The sequence below is a fragment of the Diadema antillarum genome, unplaced genomic scaffold (genome assembly GCF_040938485.1).
Source record: "Diadema antillarum isolate AM-2024a unplaced genomic scaffold, OU_Dant_1.0 scf00000038, whole genome shotgun sequence".
Lineage (NCBI taxonomy): Eukaryota > Metazoa > Echinodermata > Echinoidea > Diadematoida > Diadematidae > Diadema > Diadema antillarum.
In genome coordinates, this window is record NW_027270927.1 from 3,604,301 (window position 1) to 3,619,640 (window position 15,340).

General features: G+C 42.2%; 1 protein-coding gene across 2 annotated transcripts; it reads right to left on the minus strand.

The window, feature by feature from the left end:
* Positions 1 to 357: 357 nt before the first annotated feature.
* LOC139710318 (uncharacterized) lies at positions 358 to 13,174 on the minus strand. 2 transcript variants are annotated; one of them, XM_071622247.1, is made up of 3 exons: positions 12,927 to 13,174; positions 9,494 to 9,872; positions 358 to 1,748 (listed from the first exon to the last, which is right to left on the minus strand). In XM_071622247.1, the coding sequence occupies exons 2-3, from the start codon at positions 9,761 to 9,763 to the stop codon at positions 366 to 368; spliced, it is 1,653 nt and encodes a 550-aa protein (XP_071478348.1). In that variant the 5' UTR covers positions 9,764 to 9,872; positions 12,927 to 13,174; the 3' UTR covers positions 358 to 365. The 2 variants fall into 2 exon arrangements, with proteins under 2 accessions (XP_071478348.1, XP_071478339.1); XM_071622238.1 differs by having other exon boundaries at positions 9,488 to 9,872.
* Between the last annotated feature and the right edge of the window lie 2,166 nt (positions 13,175 to 15,340).

The following is a 15,340-nucleotide window of genomic DNA, read 5'->3' on the forward strand; positions in this document are numbered from 1 at the left end:
TGGCAGCTATTTAAATCCACATCACAGGAATTACATAAAATGATTCTGCGTAATTCAGCCATTTCAGAGACTTGGAGCAAAGGTTGATAATTACTTTTCACCCCGAATCAAAACATGGCATAACATTTCATAACAATATGTTTGTCCTTTCAGGTTGCCAGTTCTAATTTGCTTGAGACAAAAACTTTGTGCAGCTGTAGTTAAAAAAAAAGCAGCAAAAAATAAGACAGAAAAATGACAAAACAACTGTGTATATTTACACAAAATGAGAGAATATGTATGGAAATTTGAACATGACATCAATATGGATTGTACCAAGAAATCAGACGCATTGTGGAGTAAAAAAAAATTCTCACTCTCTGCTATTATGATAAATTTGTGAAACTCTTGGTGCTATTCTCATCCTTGGTGACGGTCTCAGTTGGAAATGGATTAATCTTGATGTCTGTTTGTCCACCTGCAAAGGTTTTGCTGCAGGATGGCACATCCCTGCTCATCTCGTTGGGCAGCGTGTGACTTGGTGTCGCAGGATGGCGAGAGAGGGCCAACTTGCTGAGGGTAGTGCCTTGGAGGGCAGAGGTGTCCGACATACCCATGGCATGGAGTCTGCAATGCTCGATCAGTTCCTCTTTGCTCCTGTAGCTGATGCCGCAGATGTGGCAGTGACAGTGGGTTGTGAGGTGGATCACCATCAGGTTCTCGTCCATGAACCCTTGGCCGCAGACCCCACACTTGAACCGGTGCTCCATGTGGGACTTGGCGTGCTGCTCCAGGTGCTTCTTTCGGATGAACATCTTGCCGCACTCGGAGCAGTCATAAGGCTTCCGGCCCGTGTGGTGCCGCATGTGCTGCAGGAGATCCTGGTGTCTGATGAAGGCCTTGTTGCACTCCTTGCAGATGAAGGGTCTCTCGCCAGTGTGCTGTCGACAGTGCTCCACCAGGTTGGACTTCTGCGCAAACGCCCGGTCGCAGTCAGAGCACTTGAACGGCAACTCTCCCGTGTGAGTCCGTATGTGCGTAGTCAAGATGGACTTCTGTCGGAAGGCTTTCCCGCAGGTGTCGCACTGAAATGGAGTCTCGCCGGTGTGGCCTCTCACATGGACGACAAGGTTTGACTTCTGGGCAAAGGCCTTGTTGCACTCAGGACACCTGTACGGCTTCTCTCCAGTGTGCACGCGGATGTGTTCCACCAGATTAGATTTCTGCGTGAAGGCCTTTGGGCACATGTGGCACTTGTACGGCATTTCTTTGGTGTGGGTGCGAACATGTGTCACCAAGATGGACTTTTGCCTGAAGGCCTTGCCGCACATGTCGCACTTGAAGGGAAGCTCGCCCGTGTGCATGCGCATGTGTACGATGAGGTTGGACTTCTGCCTGAACGCACGGCCGCACACCTCGCACTTGTGCGGGCGGTCGGCGGTGTGCATCCTCACATGCTTAGCCAGCTGGCTACGATGGACGACATGGCCGCACTGGATGCAGGTGAACCCTGACGGCTCCAGGGTCATGGTGGACCGAACTACACCGTGGCCATCCTCACTTCTCTCTCCGCTGCCCTCGCTGGACGAGTTTGGTGTGACTCGAAACTTGGGCGTCCTGCTCCAGGACATTGGCACAAAGTTGCTGGCGATTTCCTGGTCCTCAAACTCAGTTGGGAATATTTCAGGCTTGGTCTCTTCTTTTTCCTTTCTTTCGGGTACGGGGGGAACAGGGGACTTCACATCATGCCACGTGTCATTTACAGGCTCCTGTAGTTGGAAAAAGTAATTTCATTTTAGCTGTTTTCTGATTTAAAATGTCATCAATTTGAGTTCATAGTCACTCATTCTGTAAATGCACGCATTGTGCAAACATGATAAACATTCTAAGTTCTAACTGTGCATAGCAACTCACATGAGTTAGCCCTATGTATCTACATTCACATACATTATTTTGTCTAATTCCTTGCAAACACTACTGCAAAAACTTTGTAATTGTTCTGTCAAAGTCAACAGAAATATCACTAAATGTTGCCAAAGTTGTGTACATTGTAGCTTTGACTGATCTGCCTGTTTACTTTCAAGTTTCAGGCTTTCGAAGTTGCATTCATGATGGGCTTTTATGATTTCATTGCAATGTTTTAGCAGCATGATTACACAAATTGTTGGTGCATATACAGGCTTGTGACAGGCCTGTGCAGTGCACAAACAAAAAGTGTATGACATCTTTTATGTCAGGAATCTGTAACATACAAAAACAGAAGTGAAGCCTTTGCAAGAAGCAAGTGATAGTGAGTCTTGTCATCTCGATGTTACTGAATAATGGAAGAGTAATACTACACAATGTACATAATAGCATAAAGACGCCATCTCTTTACACTGAAGAGAATGATATGCATAATTTCAATGGAAGTTTGGCAACATCTACAGTCCTGTACCTCTCAATACTTTTGAAAAGATGTAAAAGGCAAGTCAAACAGACAATAATGCCTCCAGCGACACTCCATGGCAGAGGAATAAAAATTTGTCATTTTTTAAAGATAGCAAACTAAAAGCAACTTCAGAATCAAAAAGGCTGTTAACCAAACAAGGGACCCGGGTCTCGCGCTCACCTGAGTATCGCAAGTTCTCCTTCCATGCATTCTTGCAGACTCTTACCTGAGATCATTGCAAACATGGGGGTGGGGGGCATGGTGTTCATTTGCACATTCACTCAAACTGGTAAAAATACCTGCCAAGTACATTGTACTTTAAAGGACAAGTTCACCTTTATAAACATAAGGATTGAGAGAATGTAGCAATATTAGTAGAACACATCATTGAAAGTTTGAGGAAAATCAGACAATTTGTTCAAAAGTTTTAAAATTTTTGTGCAGCAACCGCTGGATGAGAAGACTACTGCAGTGTATGAATAACTTGCATACAACAATATCGCTGGATGAGAAGACTACTGCAGTGTATGAATAACTTGCGTACAACAATATAAGGAAAATATAAAGAGAATTTCACAAAATTCCATCTTTTGAAAAAAGTACACATTCCCCTGACTCGTTACCGACAAATGTTATGGGCAATATTATTCCCCCTGCCTTTAGAAAGAGGCAAGTCTAAAGCTCTTTTATTATGCGAAAAAAGTGAAAATATGTTGAATTTTCTTTTACATTTTCTTTATACTGTTGTACGCATATGACTCATAAGCTGTAGTAGTCTCCTCATCCAGTGGTTCCAACACAAAAATTTTAAAAATTCATAACTTTTGCATCGATTGTCCAATTTTCCTCAAACTTTCACTGATGTGTTCTACTAATATTGTTGCATTCTCTCAATCCTTATGTTTATGAAGGTGAACTTGTCCTTTAATGAAGGTTTCACTACGCAGTTTGAGAAACAAAAACTACTGAAAGGTCTATCTTGTCTAATTCTAGAGAAGAATTTTTTTAACATTCCTTAATTTGGGAGGTTTGGGTCACCTGGGGCCCCCAAGGAAAGCATGGTGCCTATTCAAACAAATTGAGATCCTATCCCCTATGAATGCTAACTGCCAAGAAGATGAAATTGTACAAGTTAGGCCCCCACTTGGAACCCCCCGTTGCCAAGGGGGGCACCCCTGAGTCTGCCATGAGCAAACTTGAAACCACAGTCATCAACGTACTTTCACTCATAATATTAACTTAGCTTCAACGCTTCTGGTTCCAGAAAAGAAGATTTTTAAAGATTCCCTAATTTTTTTCATTGTTTTTCATTTTTATTTTTTATCATTATTACTATCTCTTTTTTTTTTGGGGGGGGGGGGGCCTGGGGGCCAAATGGGTACGGTGCCCATTTGAACAAACTGATATCCTATTCCCCTAGGCATGCTACTTGTGAAGAGAAAATTTTGGTGAAAATCCATCATGGAGTTTTCACGAAGATGAAATGTAAACTAAGTTTACGAATGATGCATGACACACTACAGATGACACAGGACACTGAACGGATTAGACCGGGGGCCCAGAGCATTTATTCAGCTGAAAAGGGTCACACTTTTTGATGGTCTCATTATGTAAGGATGTGGCCAAGGGTCAATAAAATGAATTGCTGGCAAGTCACATACTGTACCGTAAGCCTAGGGACCACAAAAAGGGACCCCGAAAAATGGATTTATTCAGCCGAAGGGGGTCACGGACAAAAGTTGGTGGATATTGTTCCTTTGGGTGTACTTATCATGAAAACAGCAATGCCAGCTATTTTATCCTGTATGGGGCCCCAGACAGTAGCCCCAAAGGGCCCCAGAAATATGGTGTTATTCAGCTGAAAAGGGTCACGGCTAATTTCTTTTGCAATGGAAGTAGTTCCCATCAGAGATATCCAAAACACCAATGCCAGCTATTTTATCCTGTACGGGGCCCTAGACAGTAGCCCCAAAGGGCCCCACCCCCCCCCCCCCCCCATAGGCCTACGTACAAACACACACAAACATTGATTTTATTCAGTTAAAAAGAGTCACGGCTAATTTCTTTTGCAATGGAAGGAGTACCAATCAGAGATATATCCAAAACACCAAAGCCAGCTATTTCATCCTGCACGGGGCCCCAGACAATAGCCCCAAAGTGCCCCACCCCCATAAGCCCTACGTACAAACACACACACACACACACATTGACTTTATTCAGCTGATAAGAGTAACGGCTAATTTCATTTGCAATGGAAGTAGTACTCATCAGAGACATACAAAACACCAAAGCCAGTTATTTTGTCCTGTACAGGGCCCCAGACAGTAGCCCCAAAGTGCCCCCCCCCCCCCAACACACATACTCGCACAATAGTTTCATTCAGCTGAAAAAGGGTCACGGCTAATTTCTTTTGCGATGGAATTAGTACCCATTAGAGAAATCCAAAATACCAAAGCCAGTTATTTTATCCTGCATGGGGCCCCAGACAGTAGCCCCAGGCAGTAGCCCCAAATTGCCCCCTTACCCCCTCCCCCTCCCCCCCCCCCCACACACACACATTGATTTTATTCAGCTGAAAAGGGTCACGACTACTTTCTTTTGCAATCGGAAGTAGTACTCATCAGAGATATCCAAAGCACCAAAGCCAGTTATTTTGTCCTGTACAGGGCCCCAGACAGTAGCCCCAAAGTGCCCCCCCCCCAACACACATACTCACACAATAGTTGTATTCAGCTGAAAAGGGTCACGGCTAATTTCTTTTGCGATGGAATTAGTACCCATCAGAGAAATCCAAAATACCAAAGCCAGTTATTTTATCCTGCATGGGGCCCCAGACAGTAGCCCCAGACAGTAGCCCCAGACAGTAGCCCCAAATTGACCCCTTACCCCCTCCCCCTCCCCCCCCCCCCATACACACACATTGATTTTATTCAGCTGAAAAGGGTCACGGCTACTTTCTCTTGCAATCGGAAGTAGTACTCATCAGAGATATCCAAAGCACCAAAGCCAGTTATTTTATCCTGTACGGGGCCCCAGACAGTAGCCCCAAAGTGCTCCCTACACACACACACACATATATGTTGGTTTCATTCAGCCGAAAAGGGTCACGGCTAATTTCTTTTGCAATGGAAGTAGTATCCATCGGATATCAAAATACCAAAGTCAGATATTGGGGTCCCGTACAGTAGCTCCAAAGAGTTTTGCTTTATTCTCTTTATTGTTTGCATCTCTTCTTCTTAAATATGCGCTCCTTCGTCTTCATTTTCGCAACAACGACAACGCGTCCTCCTCATCATCATCAGTTTTGCTGTTCTGGCAAACATTTTCCAGCGTATCGGCTACGTTCGATTTTAGAGCGGCGAGAGCGGAAGACGTGCATAATTGAGTCTGGGAAAGCGTAGGAACAGCGTAGCTAAAGCGGCCAACAGCGTTATCGAAGCAGGAATGAAGCGTCGTAGGAACAGGCCTTGATTTTATACGAGAGTAGAGAACTTAGTGAGAGCGTCGTTAAAGCGGGAAGGTCGTGCTTTGATCAAGAAAGCGGCGCAGCAGCGGGACCATGTCGTAGGTGTCTAGTTTAGACTATATTTCCCGTTCTTGTGCCGCTGTTACTACGGTCAGAAAAACCTGGAATTGTTACGCTCATCCCGCGGTATTTACACTGTCACTGCTCTCTCCCCGTTTGAGCTACGATTCAAAATAGGTCAATCTTGATGGGGAGATGAGGAAGAAATTTTGAATCAGTTCAAAATTTCTTCCCAATCTGTAAAATTGCCAGATCCAACCCCATCACCCAAACGCTGCTGCTACGATGCTCCCGGTCCCCGTACACTTTTGCCGCTCTGTCCCGATCTGACAGATTGAATAGATCGGGATGCAGATCTTGATAGTGGAATTACATGTGGGGACACTTTAGGAACACTCCGTGGGGCCCCGTACAGCTATATAACTGGTTTCGGTGTTTTTGATACCTCCTTGAGTACTACTTCCATTGCAAAAGAAATTATAGCAGTGATTCTTTTCACTTAGAATAAAATAATACGGGAGCACTTTCCAGCTACTGGCTGGGGGCCCCTTAACTGGATGGGTTTGTGTTTTACGTATCTCAGCTGTTAATTCCACTGCCAAGGAAAATCCTGACTGTTTTCACCTAAAAACAATTAATTCATATGGGGTGGGAATACCTTGGGGCTATACCTGTCAAGGGCCCTGCATCCGGGCCAATATCGCACCTCTTTTAATCGAATTCTTTAATGTTGAATTAAATTTAGCAAAAATTTCGCCTAGATGACATGGTAGTTCAATGTCATATTAATCTCTTCTTTCAAATTTATTTTGAAACATTCACATTACCTCTAACCTTATTCTAAATAACACTTTTTCAACTGAAATCCATATAAGACAAGTACCATTCCACTATCCGTTCATTCATAAATTCATAATGATATAGTCACGTGATACATGCTGCGCTCGTTCATTCAAATTGATTTTTGGCCATCTAATTTAACATGTTCTGCAGTCAATTAAACAGATACGTTCATGCTTGGCCTCTTTCCTTATTTTCTTTCGTCGTAGTTATTGTTTTGTAAGCATCATAGCATTTCATGTTTTCGTATTTGTTTAAGAGACTTTGACACCATTTTTTTAACATGCTTTTTGAATTCAAAGAAGTATAAAGAAGCCACAAATTATCTGGCCATTACGAGCGCTTTATTACGAGCGGTCGGCCAGTTCCAAGAAGTCAAGGTGATGATCCTCAAATGTTTTTTTTTTAATAATTCTTTCTATGTCTTCTAGAGATATACGTCTGTATCTATTGTGCTGTCATGACTATAAAAAATGAAGTTAATCTGCATTACTGGTACACGTATAGGCCTATAATGACATGTATATGAAAGAGAAGGAGCGTTACCAGTCTGGTTACAGAACAACCAAATCCAGTTATACTAGATAAGAAATATGATACTTTTACTGCTTTATAACAGTAATTTATAGATGAAACGAAAACACACATAGAAAGACATGTTAAAATGATCTGAAACAAAGAAATAGCATGATTTGAATTTGGATGAACACGTTTGGAATTTGACTGTCTTTCGCGAAATTTAATGACTGAAATACCCTTTTCGGCAAATCAAGGCGAATTTGAATGAACGTAGGGTACCAGCCAATTTGAATACCCATTTTACGAATTCGAACCTTCTATCAAAATTAATGAACCAACAAAAGTGCGAAATTGGCTGGGAAAACCTAACTGGCTTTGATGTTTTGGGTATCTATGATGTAAACTAAGGCCTACTTCGATTGTAGAAGAAAAACAACTATGACTCTTCTCAGCTAAATGATGTTATAATAATTATGTGGGGGAGGGGCACTTTATGGCTACTGTAACCTGGGCCCAGTACAAGATGAAATGACTGGTTTTCGTAATATGGTCATCTTGGTTGTGCACTATACAGAAGTATGCTTCCTTTGCAAATTTCTTGAGTGTTTTGCTACTGTAACCTATGGGACCCCGTATACAGGATAAGATGACTTGCTTTAGTGTTTGTGATATCTCTGTTCAGTAGGCCCTGATATTAACGTTACAGAAGAATTTGTAAGACCATTTTCAGCTGATTCACAGTACATGCATAATGGATGGGACACTGTGGAGCTACTGTCTGGGGCTCTGTGCAGGATAAAATAACTAGCCTTGGTGTGTTGAATATATAATAATCTCTGATAGGTACTTCTTCCAGTGCAAAAGAAATTACCCGTGTTTGGGGCTATACTGTGCGGGGCCCCATACAGGATGAAATAACTGGCTTTGGTATTTTGGATATCTCTGATGGGTTCTACTTCCATTGCAAAAGAAATTAGCCGTGACCCTTTTCAGCTGACTAATGTGTGTGTGTGTGTGTGTGTGGAGAGGGGGGGGGGGGGCACTTTGGGGCTACTGACTGGGGCCCCGTGCCGGATAAAATAGCTGGCTTTGGTATTTTGGATATCTCTGATGGGTACTACTTCCATTGCAAAAGAAATTAGCCGTGACTCTTTTCAGCTGAATGAAACTAATGTGTGTATGTGTTGGGGGGGGGGGGGGAGCTCCTTTGGGGCTACTGTCCGGGGCCCCGTACTGGATAACATAGCTGACTTTGGTTTTTTTGATATCTCTGATGGGTACTCCTTCCATTGCAAATGAAATTAGCCGTGACTCTTCTCAGCTGCACGAATGAAATCAATGTTTGTGTGTGTTTGTACGTATGGCCTATGGGGGGTGGGGCACTTTGGGGCTACTGTCTGGGGCCCCGTACAGGATAAAGTAGCTGGTATTGGTGTTTTGAATATCTCTGATGGGAACTACTTCAATTGCAAAAGAAATTAGCCGTGACTCTTTTCAACTGAATAAAATCAATGTTTGTGTGTGTTTGTACGTAGGCCTATGGGGGGTGGGGCCCTTTGGGGCTACTGTCTAGGGCCCCGTACAGGATAAAATAGCTGGCATTGGTGTTTTGGATATCTCTGATGGGAACTACTTCCATTGCAAAAGAAATTAGCCGTGACCCTTTTCAGCTGAATAACACCATATTTCTGGGGCCCCTTGGGGCTACTGTCTGGGGCCCCGTACAGGATAAAATAGCTGGCATTGCTGTTTTCATGATAAGTACACCCAAAGGAACAATATCCACCAACTTTTGTCCGTGACCCCCTTCGGCTGAATAAATCCATTTTTTGGGGTCCCTTTTTGCGGTCCCTAGGCTTACGGTACAGGATGTGACTTGCCAGCAATTCATTTTATTGACCCTTGGACACATCCTTATATGATGAGACCATTAAAATGTGTGACCCTTTTCAGCTAAATAAATCTTCTGGGCCCCCGGTCTAGATGCCAGATAAGGAGAGATCACAATAGCTCACTTGAGCCTTCTGCTCATGTGAGCTGAAAAAAAACATTGAAGAAAGCTATTCGATGCCTTTTTAAACAGTATCTGCTAATCCCTTTGTAACATTTTCTGAGACTTAATACCCACCAGCAACAACCAACAGATAACGAAAACAACAAGCAAGGGACAGACTCACGTGCAGATAATTCACCTTTACCTTCATGACGGGTTGTTTCTGTTCTCTGGTTTCTGTTTGGAGATTTGGACGGTAGTGCTGCTCCATCCAGGGCATTCCGATGGGTAGGCTTGGAGTGTGAGTGTTTTCAAGGGGCGGCGGCCTCAGGGCGAGACTCTCGCTGACGCGCTCCGCATGCATGTCCACAAGGTTGGCCGGAGGGGGCCTCGCCACGAAGGTGCTCACGGGAATGCGGTAGGGCGACGGGTCATTGTGATTGAACATGGGATGACTGGTATGCGGGACATCCATTGTGATCGGCAGTCCTGCTCTGATCGTCTCCTGCGTTACAAGCTCTGAGGGTGTGGTGATGTCACTGCTCTGCGATGATGGTCCTCTTTGCAGATGCCATGAACAATGCCTACACAAAGCAGTGGAACAAAACAAAACTTAACTGACGTGTCTGCAGTAAAATTAGCTACTCTCCTTAACATCTGTAAAGAAGCAGTCCTGCTTGTGACGCTCTTTGCATTTTGACTGCCACAGTGCAAAAACATGTTTTTTCGGAAGCCATTTATGAGCATTGCGTAAATGAAAGCAGTCAATATTTGTGGTATGGGGGAGGGTCAGATGGGTTTGAAACAGACAAGCTCATTGTTTCTCAAAAAGACTGCTTGCAAAGAAGACATCAATTCTCGATATTACCAAAACCTACAATCTAGGTGTAGTGTGCAGAGCAGCATTTTAGAAGAACAGAGTAAATATTTCATACACACAATCCTCTGCTCAAAGGATCACTGGATGTTACCTTGCCTATGTATACGCCCATAGTGCAAAGAAGTTGCACAAAGTCTTTCACTAATGACAGCTAGAGTCACTGAGCTTTTTTCTTTTTCCTCCACTAAATACATGTACAACCTCTAATGTAAGAAATATTGGTACCAGTGAGGATTTGCAGTAGACATCTCTTAATTACAATACATTTTGAAATAGCTCTATCAGCAAATAATCTATTCAAATATCCAGTGTGGATGCATGCAAAACTTATGTCATACACATCCTAGTAGATACTGTAGTTACAACAACTAACTTTCATGCTGTGATGACATATTAATGTTCCATTTTTCTATATGATCTGGCTTTGGATAGAATTTGTGACTTTGTGATTTACACAGTACGATGGTGTATGTCTGTATCAGCAGTCATGATGCATATTACACTTGATAAAACAAACAAACAAACAAATTCATCAAACAAGCAAACATATGCAACTAAATTCTCTGTAGCTGTGAATACGGAATGTTGGCAACAAGGTAACGCTAGTACAAAAACAGCACTTTCCACAAAATCATGTAGCCTACATTTCACAGATTATGTCAGGGGATATCACGTCCATGACATAAAATACTGTAACACTGAGTTCTTGACAACACAAATCCCAAACATGTCAAAATTCAAAGTATTCGAAAAGCAGAACACTGCAATGAGTGCATCAGTTGGAAATGTGAGCATGCTTATCTCACAAGGCTTGCCTCATGAGTTTAGTTACAGCATGTACATGATTCCCAATGAAGCAAAAAAATTATTGTGCATCATCTCCTTTATAGAATGGTGTACAATTTTCTTATCAGAAATCCATTTTTTGATCATGTAACCTAATGGCAAATTTACTGGATGCATTTTCCTTTGGCGAAAAAAAACAAACCCCAACAAAAAACATGCATCCCGTAATTACTGGATGCATAGCTTGCTAGCCAATAGGCATCTCTTGCTACAAGTGCACTCCTCCATAACATTTACAGAGCGTTGTCCTCGGTCAGGTAGCGTGCGGCCAATACAAAATCAGCTCACAGCTCCCGACCAATAAAATCGTAGGATTTTCACTACCCATTCTATTGCAAAAATCAATGCTTTTTAATACAGTAAGGAGTGAAAGTTCAGAGCTTTTGCAACATTTGGTACACGGTAAGTCACTACCTGAAAAATTTGGAAATCAGGTGTCAGAAATTTAGCATGCAAACAAGTGTGTACACCTTAATGTACACTTTGTACTTGTAAAGAAACATGTCTTTATATGCAAATAATACATGATTCCTTGGTAAAAAATAACAAAATAATATAAGGTAGCAGATGATGCAAAGAATGTCACCCTGCATCACAAAACTGCCAAAAAGTCACCAGACATGAATTCTTAATGAAGGACAAGTTTTGAAAGAACAGACTCTAAGCTTTAAAATGATGGATCACTCAATACAAAATAAATGGACTTTCTTAAACTGGTCTTCCAGAAAATATGAAAAATCTCGAGATTGGCTGCTTCGTCCCATTTCATCTATTTTGAGTCCTCATGTTAAATACCCTGCCCCTCTTGCTTTAATCCACTCCTCTTTTTGTTGGTTTTGTGATATTGGCCACATATGAAGTGAAGAGTATAGACTTTGTTTCTTCCTAACTTGAGACATCAATGACATGGGTAAGAATTAATGGAAGATTCACTTACACTGTATGTGTGCATGCATACAATTGCTGACAACTGAAATTCTGTTGATGTCTTTCACATAAAGTTGAAGTACGGAGACTTTCGTACTCAGTCGCCACGTCTGCACTCAAGCATTGCCGCGCCGCCGCGCCTGGCGACACTCACGCCAGTAATCGCTCGCATTTCAGCATTCGCATGGGTCGTTTGACATCGCATTTAAATCCATGATTTTAGATATGATGCCTCGAACCGATTTTGCTCAAATTTCGTAACTAGGAAACTTGTGAAGCTTTATGGACATAATCAAGCGAATTGCCGCAGTCCTTTCATTTTCGCGTTGCATTGCAAAAAAGCGTGGAGACTCCTTATAAGGGGTGCCCTGGGGGTTACTTATAAGGGGGACGGGTTACTTATCTGTAAGGAGGGGCCCCCCTTGTGAGTGGGTTTCCCGAACTGACATTAGACATAAAAACAGTTAATGCAGCGCCAGGGACAGGGCCACCGCATGCTGCACACACCGTGACGGACGGGCAGGCAGTGCAGGCAGTGACCAGTGTACACGCATGTATTCTCCTTTTCATTTGAGATCTAGATTCTAGGGCTTAATCAAATTAATGCACTGGATTTCAGTATCTGGCACTTTCGTAACTTAAGCAAGTGTGAAGGACCTTCCTGACGTCAGTTGTTTTGACACCAGAGCCCGGACTGAAGTGCGATGTATATGGACTATGGTATCGGTTCACTTTTACATGGCTTCACAGCTAATTGCGTCAACGCCGAGAGCTCGAAAATGGGGACAGGAGCACGATGACCCCAAAAGTGATACGTGGGACTGAACAGTTGTGCTGTGCTATCCAAGTGCACGCACGGGTGAAGTGCATGGTACAAATATAAATAGATTTGTAAGAGCATTTTACCAATAGAGGCACACGAGACCAGGCTGAACAGAACTCTGAGCTAAAAAGATATATCTAAAAGGCGGTTGTCATACTTTACCATGTGCTCTTGCACCCGAAAATTGGTGAAAATCAGTCGATTTCAGACGACTTCCGGAAATCTTGAAAAACATGGAAAGTTGGCTGTATACCGCCCTCTAACCGAGCCTCGCTTTCCAAGGCCGCACTCACGTCCTATTACCTTCCTTGAATCGCGTTTTATACACAAGATAGGATTGTAATGCCAATGACATAGACAAATTCTTGGTTTTTGACTGAACATCATTTCCCGTTTAAAGCTGCCACAAAAAAATTCGTAAACTAGAACATTACCTTCTTTCATATTGTTTAAAGAGGAGGTAGCTTATCTCTAGAATAAAGTTAGGTTTGTGTTCTGAAAGAGAGAAAAAACAACAACAACAACAGCTGGGTGAACACAAACTCGTCCAGGGAGCATACTTAATTGTACCACAGCATTTTGGTATTCGAGTCGATTCGTAAGTAATATTGGCAGTTTGAAGAGTCGTGTTTTGACTCTTTATTGTTTGTGTAGCATTAAAGGGGCCCTGAAATCCAAATGCATGTTGATTTGATTTGATTTATGATACCCTCAACATCACTTTTGCGGTGAAACGAGTATCTAGAAACATTCCATATATTTTTAACGATTTTTTCTTCTATTTTTCTTGAGATTACTTGGGAACGTCCACAAAAAAAAATCCTTCCAAACCAATATTCTTGAGATGACCTCATCTGTCAATCATTGCTAAAGTACTGAAATGTTAAACAAAAGACATTGGAATGCACCTTCCTCTCGACTCAGCATAACTTGCATGTTTCTGTGATATTAATGTGAATAACAAAAGACATGGCGAGGGAACATGTAAGCTGAGTCGTGGGGAAGGTGCTTTTGCATTCCAGTGTCATTTGTTAAACACTTCAGTACTTTAGCAATGATTGACAGATGAGGTCATCTCAAGAATATTGTTTTTTTTAAGGATTTCTTTTGTGGGCGTTCCCAAGTAATCTGAAGAAAAATGGAAGAAAAAAATCATTCAAAATAGGCCCTATATGGAATGTTTCTAGATATTCGTTTCACCGCAAAAGTGATGTTGAAGGTATCATAAATCAACACAAATCAACATGCATTTAGATTTCAGGGCCCCTTTAAGCTCGAAGAAGTTATCCGGTGGTAATGTAATGAAACATTCAGTTTTTGTTTTGCTTTGCATCTTTCTTTTTTTTAAATACATGTACCATTTTAGTCTGTCTGTTGGCAATGTCTAGGCTACATCTGGAAGATACGATTATGGACCATGTCACCCTAACTGCTTTCATGTGTCGCAAACAGTTTTCTCGTCGAAAACAGTTACAAGCAGTGGCCAAATGGTGAAAGGAACACTGCAAAAAATGCGGTGTTAAAAGTGTAACACCAACCGGGTGTCAAACTGTGGGTGTTAAATTTGGTGTTAAATTGACACAATTTGACACCCTTCGGTGTTAATTTAACACCAACATTCTCTCATTCATTGGGTGTTAGATTCTCGGTGTTAAAATGACACCCAAGTGGTGTTATAGTTTTGTCATGAAAAGGGGGTTTTCACTAATAACACCGTATCGGTGTTAGTTGTCCATCAGAGAAGATCACGTGTTCGCAGTCTGATGATCTCATTGGTTATACATGCCAATGCCTGAAATTTATTGCTGTGGCGCGGAGTCGTCAACGTCTGTCATCGCGATAGTCAGGTTTTCGATGTCGTCTGGGGCAAAAAATGACATTGAATCTATGATGGTGACTTTGCTAAGTCTGTCAGCAGGGATAAGTATCTTTTAAGGTAATTATTTCCTGTACCAGTTATTTTCTATCATAAACGATGTGCATGATTTTCACGGATTTCATCGCATACATAGGCCTAGACAACTTTGTCTTTGCACGCACATAATACTATAGTATACTATGTAGCGCAGCATACTAAGTAGCCTATAGTGTTTGCCATACATAATAGGCCATAACACCAACGCGCTGCAGCGGTGAATTGAGTCCGAATTTCGCTGAGGGTTCCTTTGTCCAATAATTGCATTTTACAAATATCATCAAATTTTAAATATAAAAGGTTCCGTGGCATTTTGTATTGTTATTGATGTAGTTTTCTTACCTCTGAGGCTCTGGTGCGGATCTTTGTTAGCGCGCAAATCATTTGTAACCAATGAACCCGACCCGCTACTGACGTGCACGAAGACGAAGTTCGAACAATGTTTGTGTGTACTTGTTCGCAGGTATAATGGTAGGCCCCTAGGCCTACTATATTTTTTGTAGGGCCTACTGTAACTGTTCTAGGTCCAAACTGTTAGGTTTAAATTAGTACTAGGTACTAGTAGCAAATATCGCTCTAAAAAGAGCGTAAATACCCGATTAAAGGGGCATGGGTGGGGGATTCTCCCGACCCGATTTTTGTTTATCACAACAACAGGTTA